The sequence below is a fragment of the Pseudophryne corroboree genome, chromosome 5, assembly GCF_028390025.1.
Source record: "Pseudophryne corroboree isolate aPseCor3 chromosome 5, aPseCor3.hap2, whole genome shotgun sequence".
NCBI lineage: Eukaryota > Metazoa > Chordata > Amphibia > Anura > Myobatrachidae > Pseudophryne > Pseudophryne corroboree.
In genome coordinates this window covers 657,069,038-657,082,041 of record NC_086448.1, presented here as the reverse complement: position 1 = coordinate 657,082,041, position 13,004 = coordinate 657,069,038, and the positions used below count along the sequence as shown (strand labels likewise).

The 13,004-nt window shown below is 50.2% G+C and overlaps 1 protein-coding gene and 1 pseudogene across 3 annotated transcripts in view; both read right to left on the bottom strand.

Moving 5' to 3' along the window:
• The window catches only part of MCM4 (minichromosome maintenance complex component 4), a 162,990-nt gene that overhangs the window by 112,202 nt on the left and 37,784 nt on the right, over window positions 1-13,004 (bottom strand). For all 3 annotated transcript variants that reach the window (XM_063923696.1, XM_063923698.1, XM_063923697.1), the window contains exons 2-3: window positions 4,479-4,552; window positions 4,035-4,199 (exon numbers count right to left, since the gene is read on the bottom strand). In XM_063923696.1, coding sequence (XP_063779766.1) covers window positions 4,035-4,199; window positions 4,479-4,548 — 235 coding nt within the window. In that variant the 5' untranslated portion in view covers window positions 4,549-4,552. The remainder of the gene's footprint in view (window positions 1-4,034; window positions 4,200-4,478; window positions 4,553-13,004) is intronic.
• LOC134931348 (U6 spliceosomal RNA) lies at window positions 10,894-11,009 on the bottom strand (annotated as a pseudogene).

Sequence of the window (13,004 nt, the reverse complement as noted above, 5' to 3'; positions counted from 1 at the left end):
GAGGGTAACCTTGACCACCACCTGCTTAAGATACAATTTGTGAATTGCAGCTAACACTATTTCCCTCTCTAAGGGGGAAGCTGGCAGGGCCGATTTGAGGTATCGGTGAGGGGGCATCTCTTCGAATTCCAGCTTGTATCCCTGAGACACAATCTCTAGTGCCCAGGGATCCACCTGGGAGTGAACCCACTTGTGGCTGAAATTTCGGAGACGCGCCCCCACCGGGCCTAGCTCCGCCTGTGGAGCCCCAGCGTCATGCGGTGAATTTAGTGGAAGCCGGGGAGGACTTCTGTTCCTGGGAACTAGCTGTGTTGTGCAGCTTCTTTCCTTTGCCCCTGCCTCTGGCAAGAAAGGACGCACCTCGGACTTTCTTGCCTTTTTGCGATCGAAAGGACTGCATTTGGTAATACGGTGCTTTCTTAGGTTGTGAGGGAACATATGGCAAAAAATTTGACTTTCCAGCAGTAGCTGTGGAGACCAGGTCCGAGAGACCCTCCCCAAACAACTCCTCACCTGTGTAAGGTAAAACCTCCATGTGCCTTTTTGAGTCGGCATCGCCTGTCCATTGCAGAGTCCACAGGACCCTTCTGGCAGAAATCGACATTGCATTTATTCTAGAGCCCAGTAGGCTAATGTCTCTTTGAGCATCTCTCATATATAGGACAGCGTCTTTTATATGCCCCAGGGTCATTAATATAGTATCCTTGTCCAAGGTATCAAGTTCCTCAGATAAGGAATCCGTCCATGCTGCTACAGCACTACACACCCAGGCCGAAGCAATTACCGGCCTTAGTAAGGTACCTGAATGTGTATAAATGGACTTCAGGGTACCCACTTGCTTTCTATCCGCAGCATCTTTTAGGGTGGCCGTATCCTGTGACGGCAGGGCTACCCTCTTGGATAAGCGTGTGAGAGCTTTGTCCACCCTAGGGGAGGATTCCCAGCGTAACCTGTCCATTGGCGGGAAAGGATACACCATAAGCATCAGTTTGGAAATCTGTAGTTTTTTATCTGGAGATTCCCAAGCCTTTTCACATAACTCATTTAGCTCATGTGAAGGGGGAAAGGTCACCATCTGCCTTTTTTCCCCATACATATGAACCCTCTTGTCAGGGACTGGGGTTTCCTCTGATGTGCAACACATCCTTTATTGCTATAATCATATAACGGATGGCTTTAGCCAATTTAGGCTGTAACTTTGCATCATCGCCATCGACACTAGAGTCAGAATCCGTGTCGATATCGGTGTCAACAATTTGGGATAGTGGGCGCTTCTGAGACCCTGACGGCCTCTGCAACATAGGATCAGGCATGGGCTGAGACCCCGACTGTCCTAAGGTTTCAGCTTTATCCAACCTTTTATGCAAGGAATTAACATCATCATTTAAAACCTTCCACATATCCATCCAATCAGCCGTCGGCGGCGACCCCACATTCATTTGCTCCCGCTCTACTTCCACAGCCTTCCTCGTCAAACATGTCGGCACAAGCGTACCAACACCACACACACACAGGGGATGCTCTTTTTGAAGACAGTTCCCCCACAAGGCCTTTTGGAGAGACAGAGAGAGAGTATGCCAGCACACACCCCAGCGCTATATGTCCCAGGAATCACACAGTAACTTAGTGTTAACCCAGTAGCTGCTGTATATAATGTTTTTGCGCCTAATTTATGTGCCCCCCCTCTCTTTTTACCCTCTTCTACCGTGAATCTGCAGGGGAAAGCCTGGGGAGCTTCCTCTCAGCGGAGCTGTGGAGAGAAAATGGCGCTGGTGAGTGCTGAGGAAGAAGCCCCGCCCCCTCAGCGGCGGGCTTCTGTCCCGCGTTTGTGTAAAATTATGGCGGGGGCTCATGCATATATACAGTGCCCAACTGTATACATGCCCATCTTTTGCCAAGAGGTCCTAATTGCTCCCCAGGGAGCCCCCCCCCCTCCTGCGCCCTGCACCCTACAGTGACCGGAGTATGTGGGTTTAATGTGGGAGCAATGGCGCACAGCTGCAGTGCTGTCCGCTACCTCAGTTTGAAGACTGGAGTCTTCTGTTGCCGATTTTGAAGTCTTCTTGCTTCTTCCACCCGGCTTCTGTCTTCCGGCTCTGCGAGGGGGACGGCGGCGCGGCTCCGAGATCGGACGACAAACGGTGAGATCCTGTGTACGATCCCTCTGGAGCTAATGGTGTCCAGTAGCGTAAGAAGCAGGACCTATCTTCAGTGAGTAGGGCTGCTTCTCTCCCCTCAGTCCCACGCTGCAGAGAGTCTGTTGCCAGCAAATCTCTCTGAAAATAAAAAAAACCTAACAATACTTTCTTATAGCAAGCTCAGGAGAGCTCACTAAGTAGCACCCAGCTCGTCCGGGCACAAATTCAAACTGAGGTCTGGAGGAGGGACATAGAGGAAGGAGCCAGAGAACACCAGTACCCAAATTCTTTCTTAAATTGCCCTGTCTCCTGCGGAGCCCGTCTATTCCCCATGGTCCTTACGGAGTCCCCAGCATCCACTAGGACGTTAGAGAAAACACTGAGGTACTCTGGGATATGGAGGGGAGGAGAGTTTTAAATTTGAATATTCAGTGCCTTGTTCCTGCGGAAACCGTCCATATCCCAAGAGTACTCCAGTGACCCCTAGTGGATGAAAAAGAAACAGACCTACTTCTGTGAGTTTCAAGGCTCTGCTTCTTAAGCTACTGGACACCATTGGCTCCAGAAGGATCGGTACGCAGGTCTCACCCCCCTCGCCGTCCGTCCTAGAGCCGCGCCGCCGTCCTCCTCACAGAGCCGGAAGATAGAAGCCGGGTGAGTATGAGAAGAAAAGAAGACTTCAAAGGCGGCAGAAGAATTCATGATCTTCACTGAGGTAACGCACAGCAGGGAAGCTGTGCGCCATTGCTCCCATACACCTCACACACGGCAGTCACTTTTTCTCTCCCCTCAGTCCCTCGATGCAGGGAGTCTGTTGCCAGCAGGCTCCCTGAAAATAAAAAACCTAACAAAATACTTTGACAGGAAACTCAGTAGAGCTCCCTGTAATGCACCCAGTCTCCTCTGGGCACAATAGTAAACTGAGGTTTGGAGGAGGGGCATAGAGGGAGGAGCCGTTGCACACCCATACCTAAAGTCTTTCTTAAAGTGCCCATGTCTCCTGCGGAGCCCGTATATCCCCATGGTCCTTACGGAGTCCCCAACATCCTCTAGGACGTAAGAGAAAATGGCACTGGATCCACTCTGAGAAGCCCCGCCCCCTGTAATGGCACGCGGCTTTCCGCACAATTTGATTATACTGGCCTGAGGTTTTGTATGCTAACCGCGGGATTAGCCCGTTAGCTGCTTGTACCAGTTTAGGGTGATTGCTCTGGCCCAGGACGCCCCTCAAAGCGCCTGCACTCTGTTGCTGAGCCCTCATGGAGCGCAGCATGTCAGAGCTGCGCTCCCACCCTTGTGCCACCATTCCCATCAGCGACCCGCTAACCGAGCCGCCGGCGCTGTACTCACCACTCTTCTTTCTTCTGGCTCTGTTAGGGGGTGGCGGCCGTGCTGCACCTTCATGAGCTCAGTGTCCTGTCAGCGGAGATAGAGAACCATTAACTTCAAGAGTTGGTTCCTACTCCCCCCCCCCCTTCCTAAGTCCCACGAAGCAGGACGGCTGTTGCCAGCAGCCTTCCTGTAACCTAATTACTCTATTAAAACAATAAAACTAAGAAAACTCCTAGAAGCTCCCCTAGCTGTGACCGGCTCCTCCTGGCACATTTTCTAAACAGAGTCTGGTAGGTGGGGCATAGAGTGAGGAGCCAACCCACACTATTAATCTCTTAAAGTGCCCATGGCTCCTAGTGGACCTGTCTATACCCCATGGTACTAAAATGGACCCCAGCATCCTCTAGAGAAAAATAAATTATTCTGGCAATATTCCAAAGTGCTGCTAACTACAACTGTGGTATTTGTTTTAACATCCGCTATTAAAACATTTTATGAAATGCTTATGTTACACACTGTATCTGAAAAATAAATTGTACGGTAACTACATGAAAAACTCCATACCAGAGTGTCGCGATGGTGCCGGGCTAGAAAACAGAAGCTCTTGTCCACTGGGGCTCTGGAGATCACCGGATGGGGAAGTTGGCATAGGCAGCAGTTCACCAATTGATGTGGAGTCCTCCGTCCGACGTCTTTGTGATGGAGGAGAGTGAACTTCCTCACTGCGAGCTTCAAAAGAACATTGTATGACAACTCTTATCAAGCCATGTAGAACACCATCCCACACCTTGCCTTTAATAATGATCATAACCAAGGAAGGACAATGCTGTGGATGAAAACTGAATGACCCACGCCAGTGAACGCGCACTCAGCTTATTAGAAGGGGTTGTAGGAGGTTTGGCAGCACCTATAATACTAACTACAAAATAAATATAAATTTAACTACTGCCAATACTCATGTTTTAGCACATAGCATAAATGTAATGCAATAACAAGCTGTTTACTTACGAGTCGCAGGATTGCTGCTTCGCCCACGTTTGTTTCTCCTGCGGCTTGGTGTGGATGCTGGAGAAGACATGATGCTGCAAAATGGATGGCGACATTACTGATAGAAGACCCAAGTCTAGTAATTGTGTAGCTGCTTAACCAGATTTTCTTAACTAATTGTATCAGTATCTATTAAGCACTTAATCACATTCCCCAATAATTGTAAACAAAGTGTACACACCTATACAATCGTCAGACCGATCACTCAATATCATGACATCGATTGTGTAGGTGTGTATGCAGTAGCATTAGCTGACATATGTCTTAAAATTCTCCTGCAGCAGTCATCACAAAACTGCGCTATAGCATGTATTTTACCCAAAAACGAGGACTGGGGACTCGCTTTTTAAGAATGAGTAGGTCCCCGGGGACGCGCTCCGTTGGGATTGACTCTGGCGCTTGCTCTGACTTTATTGGTCAGACGTGTGCGTCAGGCGGCTGCTGCTGGGCGGGAAAACGGCAATGCCGGCCAGAGAGAGTACCACACTCCCGCTGAGAGGAGTGAGGGAGCCAGCATAGTCATTCCACCGACCGCGGGAAGCAGCAGCGCTCTGGGGCCGGGAAGTCAGCGACGCGAGAGACGAGGTCTGTGTCAGAGCCGGCAGAGTGATGGAGTTTGCCGAACCCGCCACCGGGGTACAGATCCCTGCAGAGCTGGCAGTGCAGAAGTAATTGAGGATGCGGGTAGGGTGCAGGGACACTGGAGAAGGGGTGTGAGTGTGCGGTGCTGGAGCCAGTGTGCGGGGCCAGGCAGAAACTGAACAGCAGCAGGCCAATGCTCCCTTCATAGTGTCTGCCCCTTCTCCACCCAATGTTCCCCACCATTACTGACCCTGCCAGCAGAGTGTTTCCCCCTTCCTTCCCCAACCAGTCCACTGTGCCATCTCACCGCCCTCCCATCCAGAACTCACCAATCAGTCCAGAAACACAGATTCCCAAAAACCCAGTGTCACACCCCTATCTCCTGCCCCCTTCCCATCCGGCTCAGTGCCTCCCCATACAGCCCAGTGTCCCCCACCATCTCACGAACTCCCTCATCCCAGTGTCTCCCCTGGCGTGGCTTCACAGGTCACAGGGAAGGAGTATGGCCACAGTTGTGCCCTCTGTAGCTGTGACCACAGTAGATTTGCACCCTGGAGATGTGTTTATAAAAAAAATAAATTAAAAAACAGGATTTTGGTACTTACCGATAAATCCCTTTCTCCGATTCCACAGGGGCCACTGGAGCGTAGTTACAATGGGGATATAGTAGGCAGTAATTGGGAGCTGGCACTTTAAAATTCTCAACCTGTGGCTAGCTCCTCCCCTACTATCTCCCCTCCAAGCCAGTCTACGTAAAACTGTGCCCGATGAGAGATGGAATAAACAAACCTTAAGGTAGAGGAGGTTAATGACGCCCTGTAAACCAGGATAACCCAAACTAAACCTGGAACAGAACCTGACAAAAAACCAGGCTAGCCTGAACTCAACAAGCAGTCATATGGTGATCTGCAAACCGTTAAGCAAAAAACAAGGAGGAACAGCGCTGGGCGGGCGTCCAGTGGCCCCTGTGGAATCGGAGAAAGGGATTTATCGGTAAGTACCAAAATCCTGTTTTCTCCTTCATCCACTAGGGGCCACTGGAGCGTAGTTACAATGGGGACGTCCCAGAGCTCCCAAAAACGGGCGGGAGAGCGCTGCGAGTCCTGTAAAAACTGCTCGGCCAAATTGTGATGCAGAGGCCGCAAAAGTGTCAAACTTGTAGAATTTGACAATAGGAATGTCAGTCCGACCAAGTAGCCGCCCGACAAACTATTTATGGAGACCCCACGGGCAGCCGCCCACAAAGGTCTTACCACGCGCGTTAAGTGCGCTGAAATGGAATACGGAGGCTCCCTAGCAACCTCCAAGAAGACTGTCTGATGGTTAGATGTATCCAACGGCCCAGCGTATGTTGGGACCCCGGCTATTTAGCACGGGAGCATTGTACAGCACCAAGAAGAAAACACTTTGTCGAATAGCCGAAGACCTCTGTAGGGAGAGTCGGCGAGCCATGACAACATTCAAAGAGGACCAAAAAACACTAGTGTCAGATTTGTCGGAAAAATGGACATCCCCTCAGGAAGAAACGACCGCTGAGACCGAAACTCAGCCGGGGGAGATGCCATAGAGCACTCCCTGAAAAAGAGGCCGAACCTACGGCCGCTAGGCTAATCTCTTTTGGAAGAAAACCGAAAAAAACAGAGACCTAAAATTCAGGTCAGTGTGGTATGAAGCGCAGCGGAGCAAAACCTCCCAGAGAAACCAAAGATGACGGCTGAATGGTAACTGAAAGAAGGGGAAAACCCCTTTTATGCTTATTATGTCCGATACAGTTTTCCAAAAGTGGCAAAAGCGAGAAGAGGTAACAGACTTCTGAAATCGGGGCCCGGTAGGCCTAACCAACCTAGGGAACTACTCCCTTCTGAGGTCTCGTGAACAGTCACACGGTTACACGGAACCAGTGTAAGATTGAACAAGGAAAAGTTGTTGAAGTGGACAGTCCAGTCGAGGTAGTAGCATAGGCTCCTCTACTGACAACAGGTGTATCTGTATCTTCAAGACATCTGTGGCCCAACCAGAGCCACCGAGAGGACTAGCACGCATAATCCCCTCCTGTGTTACCGAACCGGAGGTAGAAATTAAAAAGGGAGGCCGGATAGAATAACCAGAAAACTCCCCGGAGCCCTGAGGGCCTCCTCGGCTACTGCCCGAGCTCACGCCCGAGAGTAGTAAAGGGTTAAAAAGTCAGTCAGAACGCCCTGAGGTCGATCCGAAATCTCCGCCCACAGCGGACCAGCTGACAAAACTCCGGGGAATGTTTTCTCCCCCGGGAGTCTGACCTGGTGGCTTGACCCGGAAAGAAGATTGTTGTCCCCCGCTCAGAGAGGGATGTTGTCCCCCGTTCAGAGAGGAATGTTGTCCCCCGCTCAGAGAGGAATGGAGGCGACCACTCCTTGCGTCGCAACTTGACTGAAGGAATAGAGTACCTGGTGCCGAGGAAGGAAAAATCCTCTGACGGACCAAGTTGAGAAACGTCTATGAGGAGCATAAATTGGATCTGTGTTGAACCATAAGCTCCTGGATCCTCCGGATATTCAGAAGCCACCTAATGTACAGAGTGGGAAAGCAGCAGTAGATTGTCCATTTAGGGAACCAACGTCACCTTCTGCCCTTGAAAGAGTTATTCTGTGATCTTCCTGAACTCTGTGGGAGCGGAAGAGATACCGAGAGGAAAGGACTGACAGTGAAAATGAGAATCCTGTAATGTGAATCTGAGAAAAGCCCGTCCAACTGAAATCAGTAAACAGGCATCTCTGAAGACAAGGGACACGTAAAAACTCCCTTTCTTGTTCAAAAAAAAAAAAGCAATCACAGACTGAAAGGATTGTAAGGCCAGAATAGGTCTGGCCGAGCCAACTGGCTTCGGAACGTGAGAAGAAAACAAAGGCCTGAGAACTGTCCCGATTCAAATGATATGTGAAAAACAGGGATCAACACTCTTTGCGGTTAGAAGCATATGGAGCGCCGCCTGCAGTATGACTCTTGTCATCGTAAATCGGCCGCCCCCTGCCGAGGGACTCCTGAGATGGTTGTTCCGAAATCTAGTTTGCCCCAGCCTTCTCAGTTCTTCCCATAGGACCACCGACCTGCGCCTACCCTGGGACCCTCCAGGTGGTAGGAAAGTCTGACCTGTAGTGGGTTTATAAGGATGATGCTGAACCTCTGCTTCAGCTCTTTTTTTTTTTTTTTTTTTTTTTGAGATCCCCTGGCGACTGAAATATCGCCCGTGTGGAGTCGAAAGTTTCCGAAGGGTCACGGAAAAATCTAAAGGAAAGACCGGTAACGGTCTGTCTTGGAGCTGGGGCAGTATTAGGAGAAAGCAAAGTGGACTTACCTCCAATGGTTCAAGAAATCCTGCAGAAAGTTCCTTCCCCTGAACCATCTGCCCCGTAGGATTACATGTTCACCTGTCACAGTCGCAGCCCCAGAGGTCGACGGTTTAAGACAGCCCAAGCGAAAATGCAGGGTCCGAGTCTGCAGACGTGGTGACCTTCAAAGATCATAGAGCAGAATCGTGATTCGGACCTGTACCAAAGTATCAATTGATCCTGATGTGAAACATCCTGTAACCTAGAGGACAATTGTTCCACAACCTACCTGTTCCGGACAAGGTAGAAACATGCTGCCGTATATGTCTTCGATGGGTCCCTGAACAAGGTTGCTCAGGAAAACGGCAGCTTGTTGGACCGGCGGTACATCGAGGGGTATATCCTAGAAAGGTTCTGATACCATCTCCTGACGACTGTGGGAAGAGGGTAGGGAAAACAAACATTGTTTGATACCTGATTTTGTGTGTTCGGGTGTCTGACGGCCGCCTACCGGAGCCTGCCCAGCTCATCCGAGACTGGGCCAGTCGCTGTCATTTCGTCATTGGCGTCGAACCCTGATGGACTTGACGTGTCCGCCTCCTTTACCTGCAGTACCAGACGAACTGCTGTATAATGCACCTGGATATTCTGAGACACTGGTTCAGACTCCACAGAAAACAGACATCATTAGTATTGTAACCTGGAAGGTTAGCAAGGTTCCTTTAGAAACCTGGAGAGGTGAAATGACGTACAAGATCTCTGGTTAATAGTGACATTACCTGTATAATCTGAGCTGTTCAACAGGAGTGTCCTGCAGGCGCGTGGAGGGCTCTGCAGATGGCTCCACCGCATACTTCACACCTAAGAGGGAATTCTTTAACTATCCCAGGTGAGAGGAGAAAAGGTGGGTTAAAGAAACACAGCCATATGTAAAGTCTGCACTATAATATATAGTGACCGACATCAAATAAACTTTCTGGAGCAGCGGAGACCTGAACCAGTAGCGCTGCGCTGTGGGACAGGAGTCTTAGCCCTAGGCTATAGGGGCTCCCCTTAAAGTTTCTTTATTTTCAAACCCTGGTCCCCCTGTACAGATACCCGCTACTAGCGTACTGAGCCGCAGCGCTATTTGTCTGATGCCTTACACGCATTCCCCAAATTACAAATAGCATTAGTAACTAGCCAAGGAATAATAAAGGGAAGACCACACTGTATGTAGTGTACCGCTAAATTTAGGTGCACCAGATGTTTCTCGGAGGTTCCGCTGGCTTTTCAAAATGGTGACCAGACTGTGAGAAAAGATGGGGGAAATTGTTATGTGGCAAGGAGGTATTTTGTTATTAGAAAACATTGCGGAAGTGGTTTGTTTTATCTTAAAGATGTATGTGGACACCTCTGTACAAACTACACAAAAGTAGGGCACTGGTAGGAACCAGACCCACGCCCTCCATGCCGCAAGGCAGCAACGCCAACCACCACACCATCCGCACTGCCCTATATACGGCATTGTATGCATATATCTATATACATACCTCCACACATCTATATATATATATATATTCATACATACACATCTATATATATATATATATATATATACACACCCACAGTGAATCCAACCCTGTATGTGAACCCATTAGGGTAGATAAATACTGTAGTATATGTATGGTAAATAAATTGTGCACATTTTTGAATCATTATGAGATGAGCCCCAGCTCCTGTAATAGAGCAGGCTCCTGTATGAAATGCCTGTCAGAGGACTCTCCTGCAGGGAGGAATGTCAGCAACTCCCTGCACAGAAAATTTAAAAACCCCCCCTGAGACAGGATTTGTGTCTAGAGGCAGTGAACGCTGCGATCCGCCGCCGGGAGCCCGCTGAGCAAAGCGGGAATAGCCTTCACCCCCACATCCTACCTTTATCCTCCCTGAACAGCCCGGAGAGGGAAGGGAGCTTGCAGCGGCCGGGGAGCGGTGTGACAGTGCAGCGGCGTGTCCTGTAGCGGCCGGGGGACGGAGTGCGCTTAGCCCGCCGAACAGAGCGGGAGTTAGCTCCGCCCCCTCCGCTTCGGCGCCAAATTTAAACCTGCTCTACCATAAGCGGGAAGCGCCCTGTATCTCCCCGGCCGCTTGTAAGCTGTGGCCGGGGAGCGTTTCATGCACCGAGTCCCATGTGACCTTGTGTGCCAGAGTCTGGAGCCTAGCTGTGTGAGCAATAATGACTCACTTTTGCAAATAATAATGTGCTAAGTATGCTCCTTAGACTCTGGCATACAGCTTCTATTCTCACTGTGTATCCCCCGGCTGCCTTCTGCAGCCGGGTAGTGAAGAGCGCTGAGCCCGCTTACAGAGCGGGCTGAAGCTCCGCCCCCCATATAATGGCGCCAAGTTCAAATTATTAAGCGCCTTTGATGCACTCCAGCCTTCTATGACTGGAGTATAGGGGACCATACCTATGTTGAAAACTGAAACTGTTTAATTCTGGTCAGGATTATATGGAACGCTTCAAGAATTTGCATGTCATCCTTGCACAGGGCTCATGCTGCGCAGGGGCTTTGCTAAACTTCTCTATATCGTTCCAATTTAGTGCTGCCGAAGCAAGCACTTCAAACACATGATAAAACATACATCAGTGACAAGGGGGGATGTTTGTACTCACCACACTTTAGGCGTACTCCAACTCGACCCCGAGGCTCCGACACACGCCGCACGCAGCGGTGTCCGGTCCCTTTTGTACTCATCTTCTGATGGAGTGGCCCCGACACGAGCCGCACGCAGCGGTGTCCGGCCATTTTTGATACTCACCGCTGCCATGCTGCCGGAATCTTCTGCTGGATGGAGTGGCCGCGACACGCGCCGCACGCAGCGGTGTCCGCCGACTCAGGAGAGCTCAGTGTCTCCCTCAGCCGGGGCCCATCCCTAGCCGCACGCAGCTGCGATGGGACCCCGCCGGCAGCTCCCACGGTGCAGACTGGCAGTGGCAGAGCTGCCAGTCTGTAAGAAAGAAAAATAAAATAATAAAGAAAAAAGAAAAATTTCTTCAGCTAAACCCAAGTGAACCAGCTCACATCGGGCACATACTAAGACTGGCTTGGAGGGGAGATAGTAGGGGAGGAGCTAGCCACAGGTTGAGAATTTTAAAGTGCCAGCTCCCAATTACTGCCTACTATATCCCCATTGTAACTACGCTCCAGTGGCCCCTAGTGGATGAAGGAGAAATAAGAATTTACTTACCGATAATTCTATTTCTCGTAGTCCGTAGTGGATGCTGGGGACTCCGTCAGGACCATGGGGAATAGCGGCTCCGCAGGAGACAGGGCACAAAAGTAAAAGCTTTAGGATCAGGTGGTGTGCACTGGCTCCTCCCCCTATGACCCTCCTCCAAGCCTCAGTTAGGATACTGTGCCCGGACGAGCGTACACAATAAGGATGGATTTTGAATCCCGGGTAAGACTCATACCAGCCACACCAATCACACTGTACAACCTGTGATCTGAACCCAGTTAACAGCATGATAACAGAGGAGCCTCTGAAAAGATGGCTCACAACAATAATAACCCGATTTTTGTAACAATAACTATGTACAAGTATTGCAGACAATCTGCACTTGGGATGGGCGCCCAGCATCCACTACGGACTACGAGAAATAGAATTATCGGTAAGTAAATTCTTATTTTCTCTGACGTCCTAAGTGGATGCTGGGGACTCCGTCAGGACCATGGGGATTATACCAAAGCTCCCAAACGGGCGGGAGAGTGCGGATGACTCTGCAGCACCGAGTGAGAGAACTCCAGGTCCTCCTCAGCCAGGGTGAGCCCCTGACCAAGTAGCAGCTCGGCAAAGTTGTAAAGCCGAGACCCCTCGGGCAGCCGCCCAAGATGAGCCCACCTTCCTTGTGGAATGGGCATTTACATATTTTGGCTGTGGCAGGCCTGCCACAGAATGTGCAAGCTGAATTGTACTACACATCCAACTAGCAATCGTCTGCTTAGAAGCAAGAGCACCCAGTTTGTTGGGTGCATACAGGATAACAGCAAGTCAGTTTTCCTGACTCCAGCCGTCCTGGAAACCTATATTTTCAGGGCCCTGACAACATCTAGCAACTTGGAGTCCTCCAAGTCCCTAGTAGCCGCAGGTACCACAATAAGCTGGTTCAGGTGAAACGCTGACACCACCTTAGGGAGAAACTGGGGACGAGTCCGCAGCTCTGCCCTGTCCGAATGGATAATCAGATATGGGCTTTTGTGAGACAAAGCCGCCAATTCTGACACTCGCCTGGCCGAGGCCAGGGCCAACATCATGGTCACTTTCCATGTGAGATATTTCAAATCCACAGATTTGAGCGGTTTAAACCAATGTGATTTGAGGAATCCCAGAACTACGTTGAGATCCCACAGTGCCACTGGAGGCACAAAAGGGGGTTGTATATGCAGTACTCCCTTGACAAACTTCTGGACTTCAGGAACTGAAGCCAATTCTTTCTGGAAGAAAATCGACAGGGCCGAAATTTGAACCTTAATGGACCCCAATTTGAGGCCCATAGACACTCCTGTTTGCAAGAAATGCAGGAATCGACCGAGTTGAAATTTCTTCGTGGGGC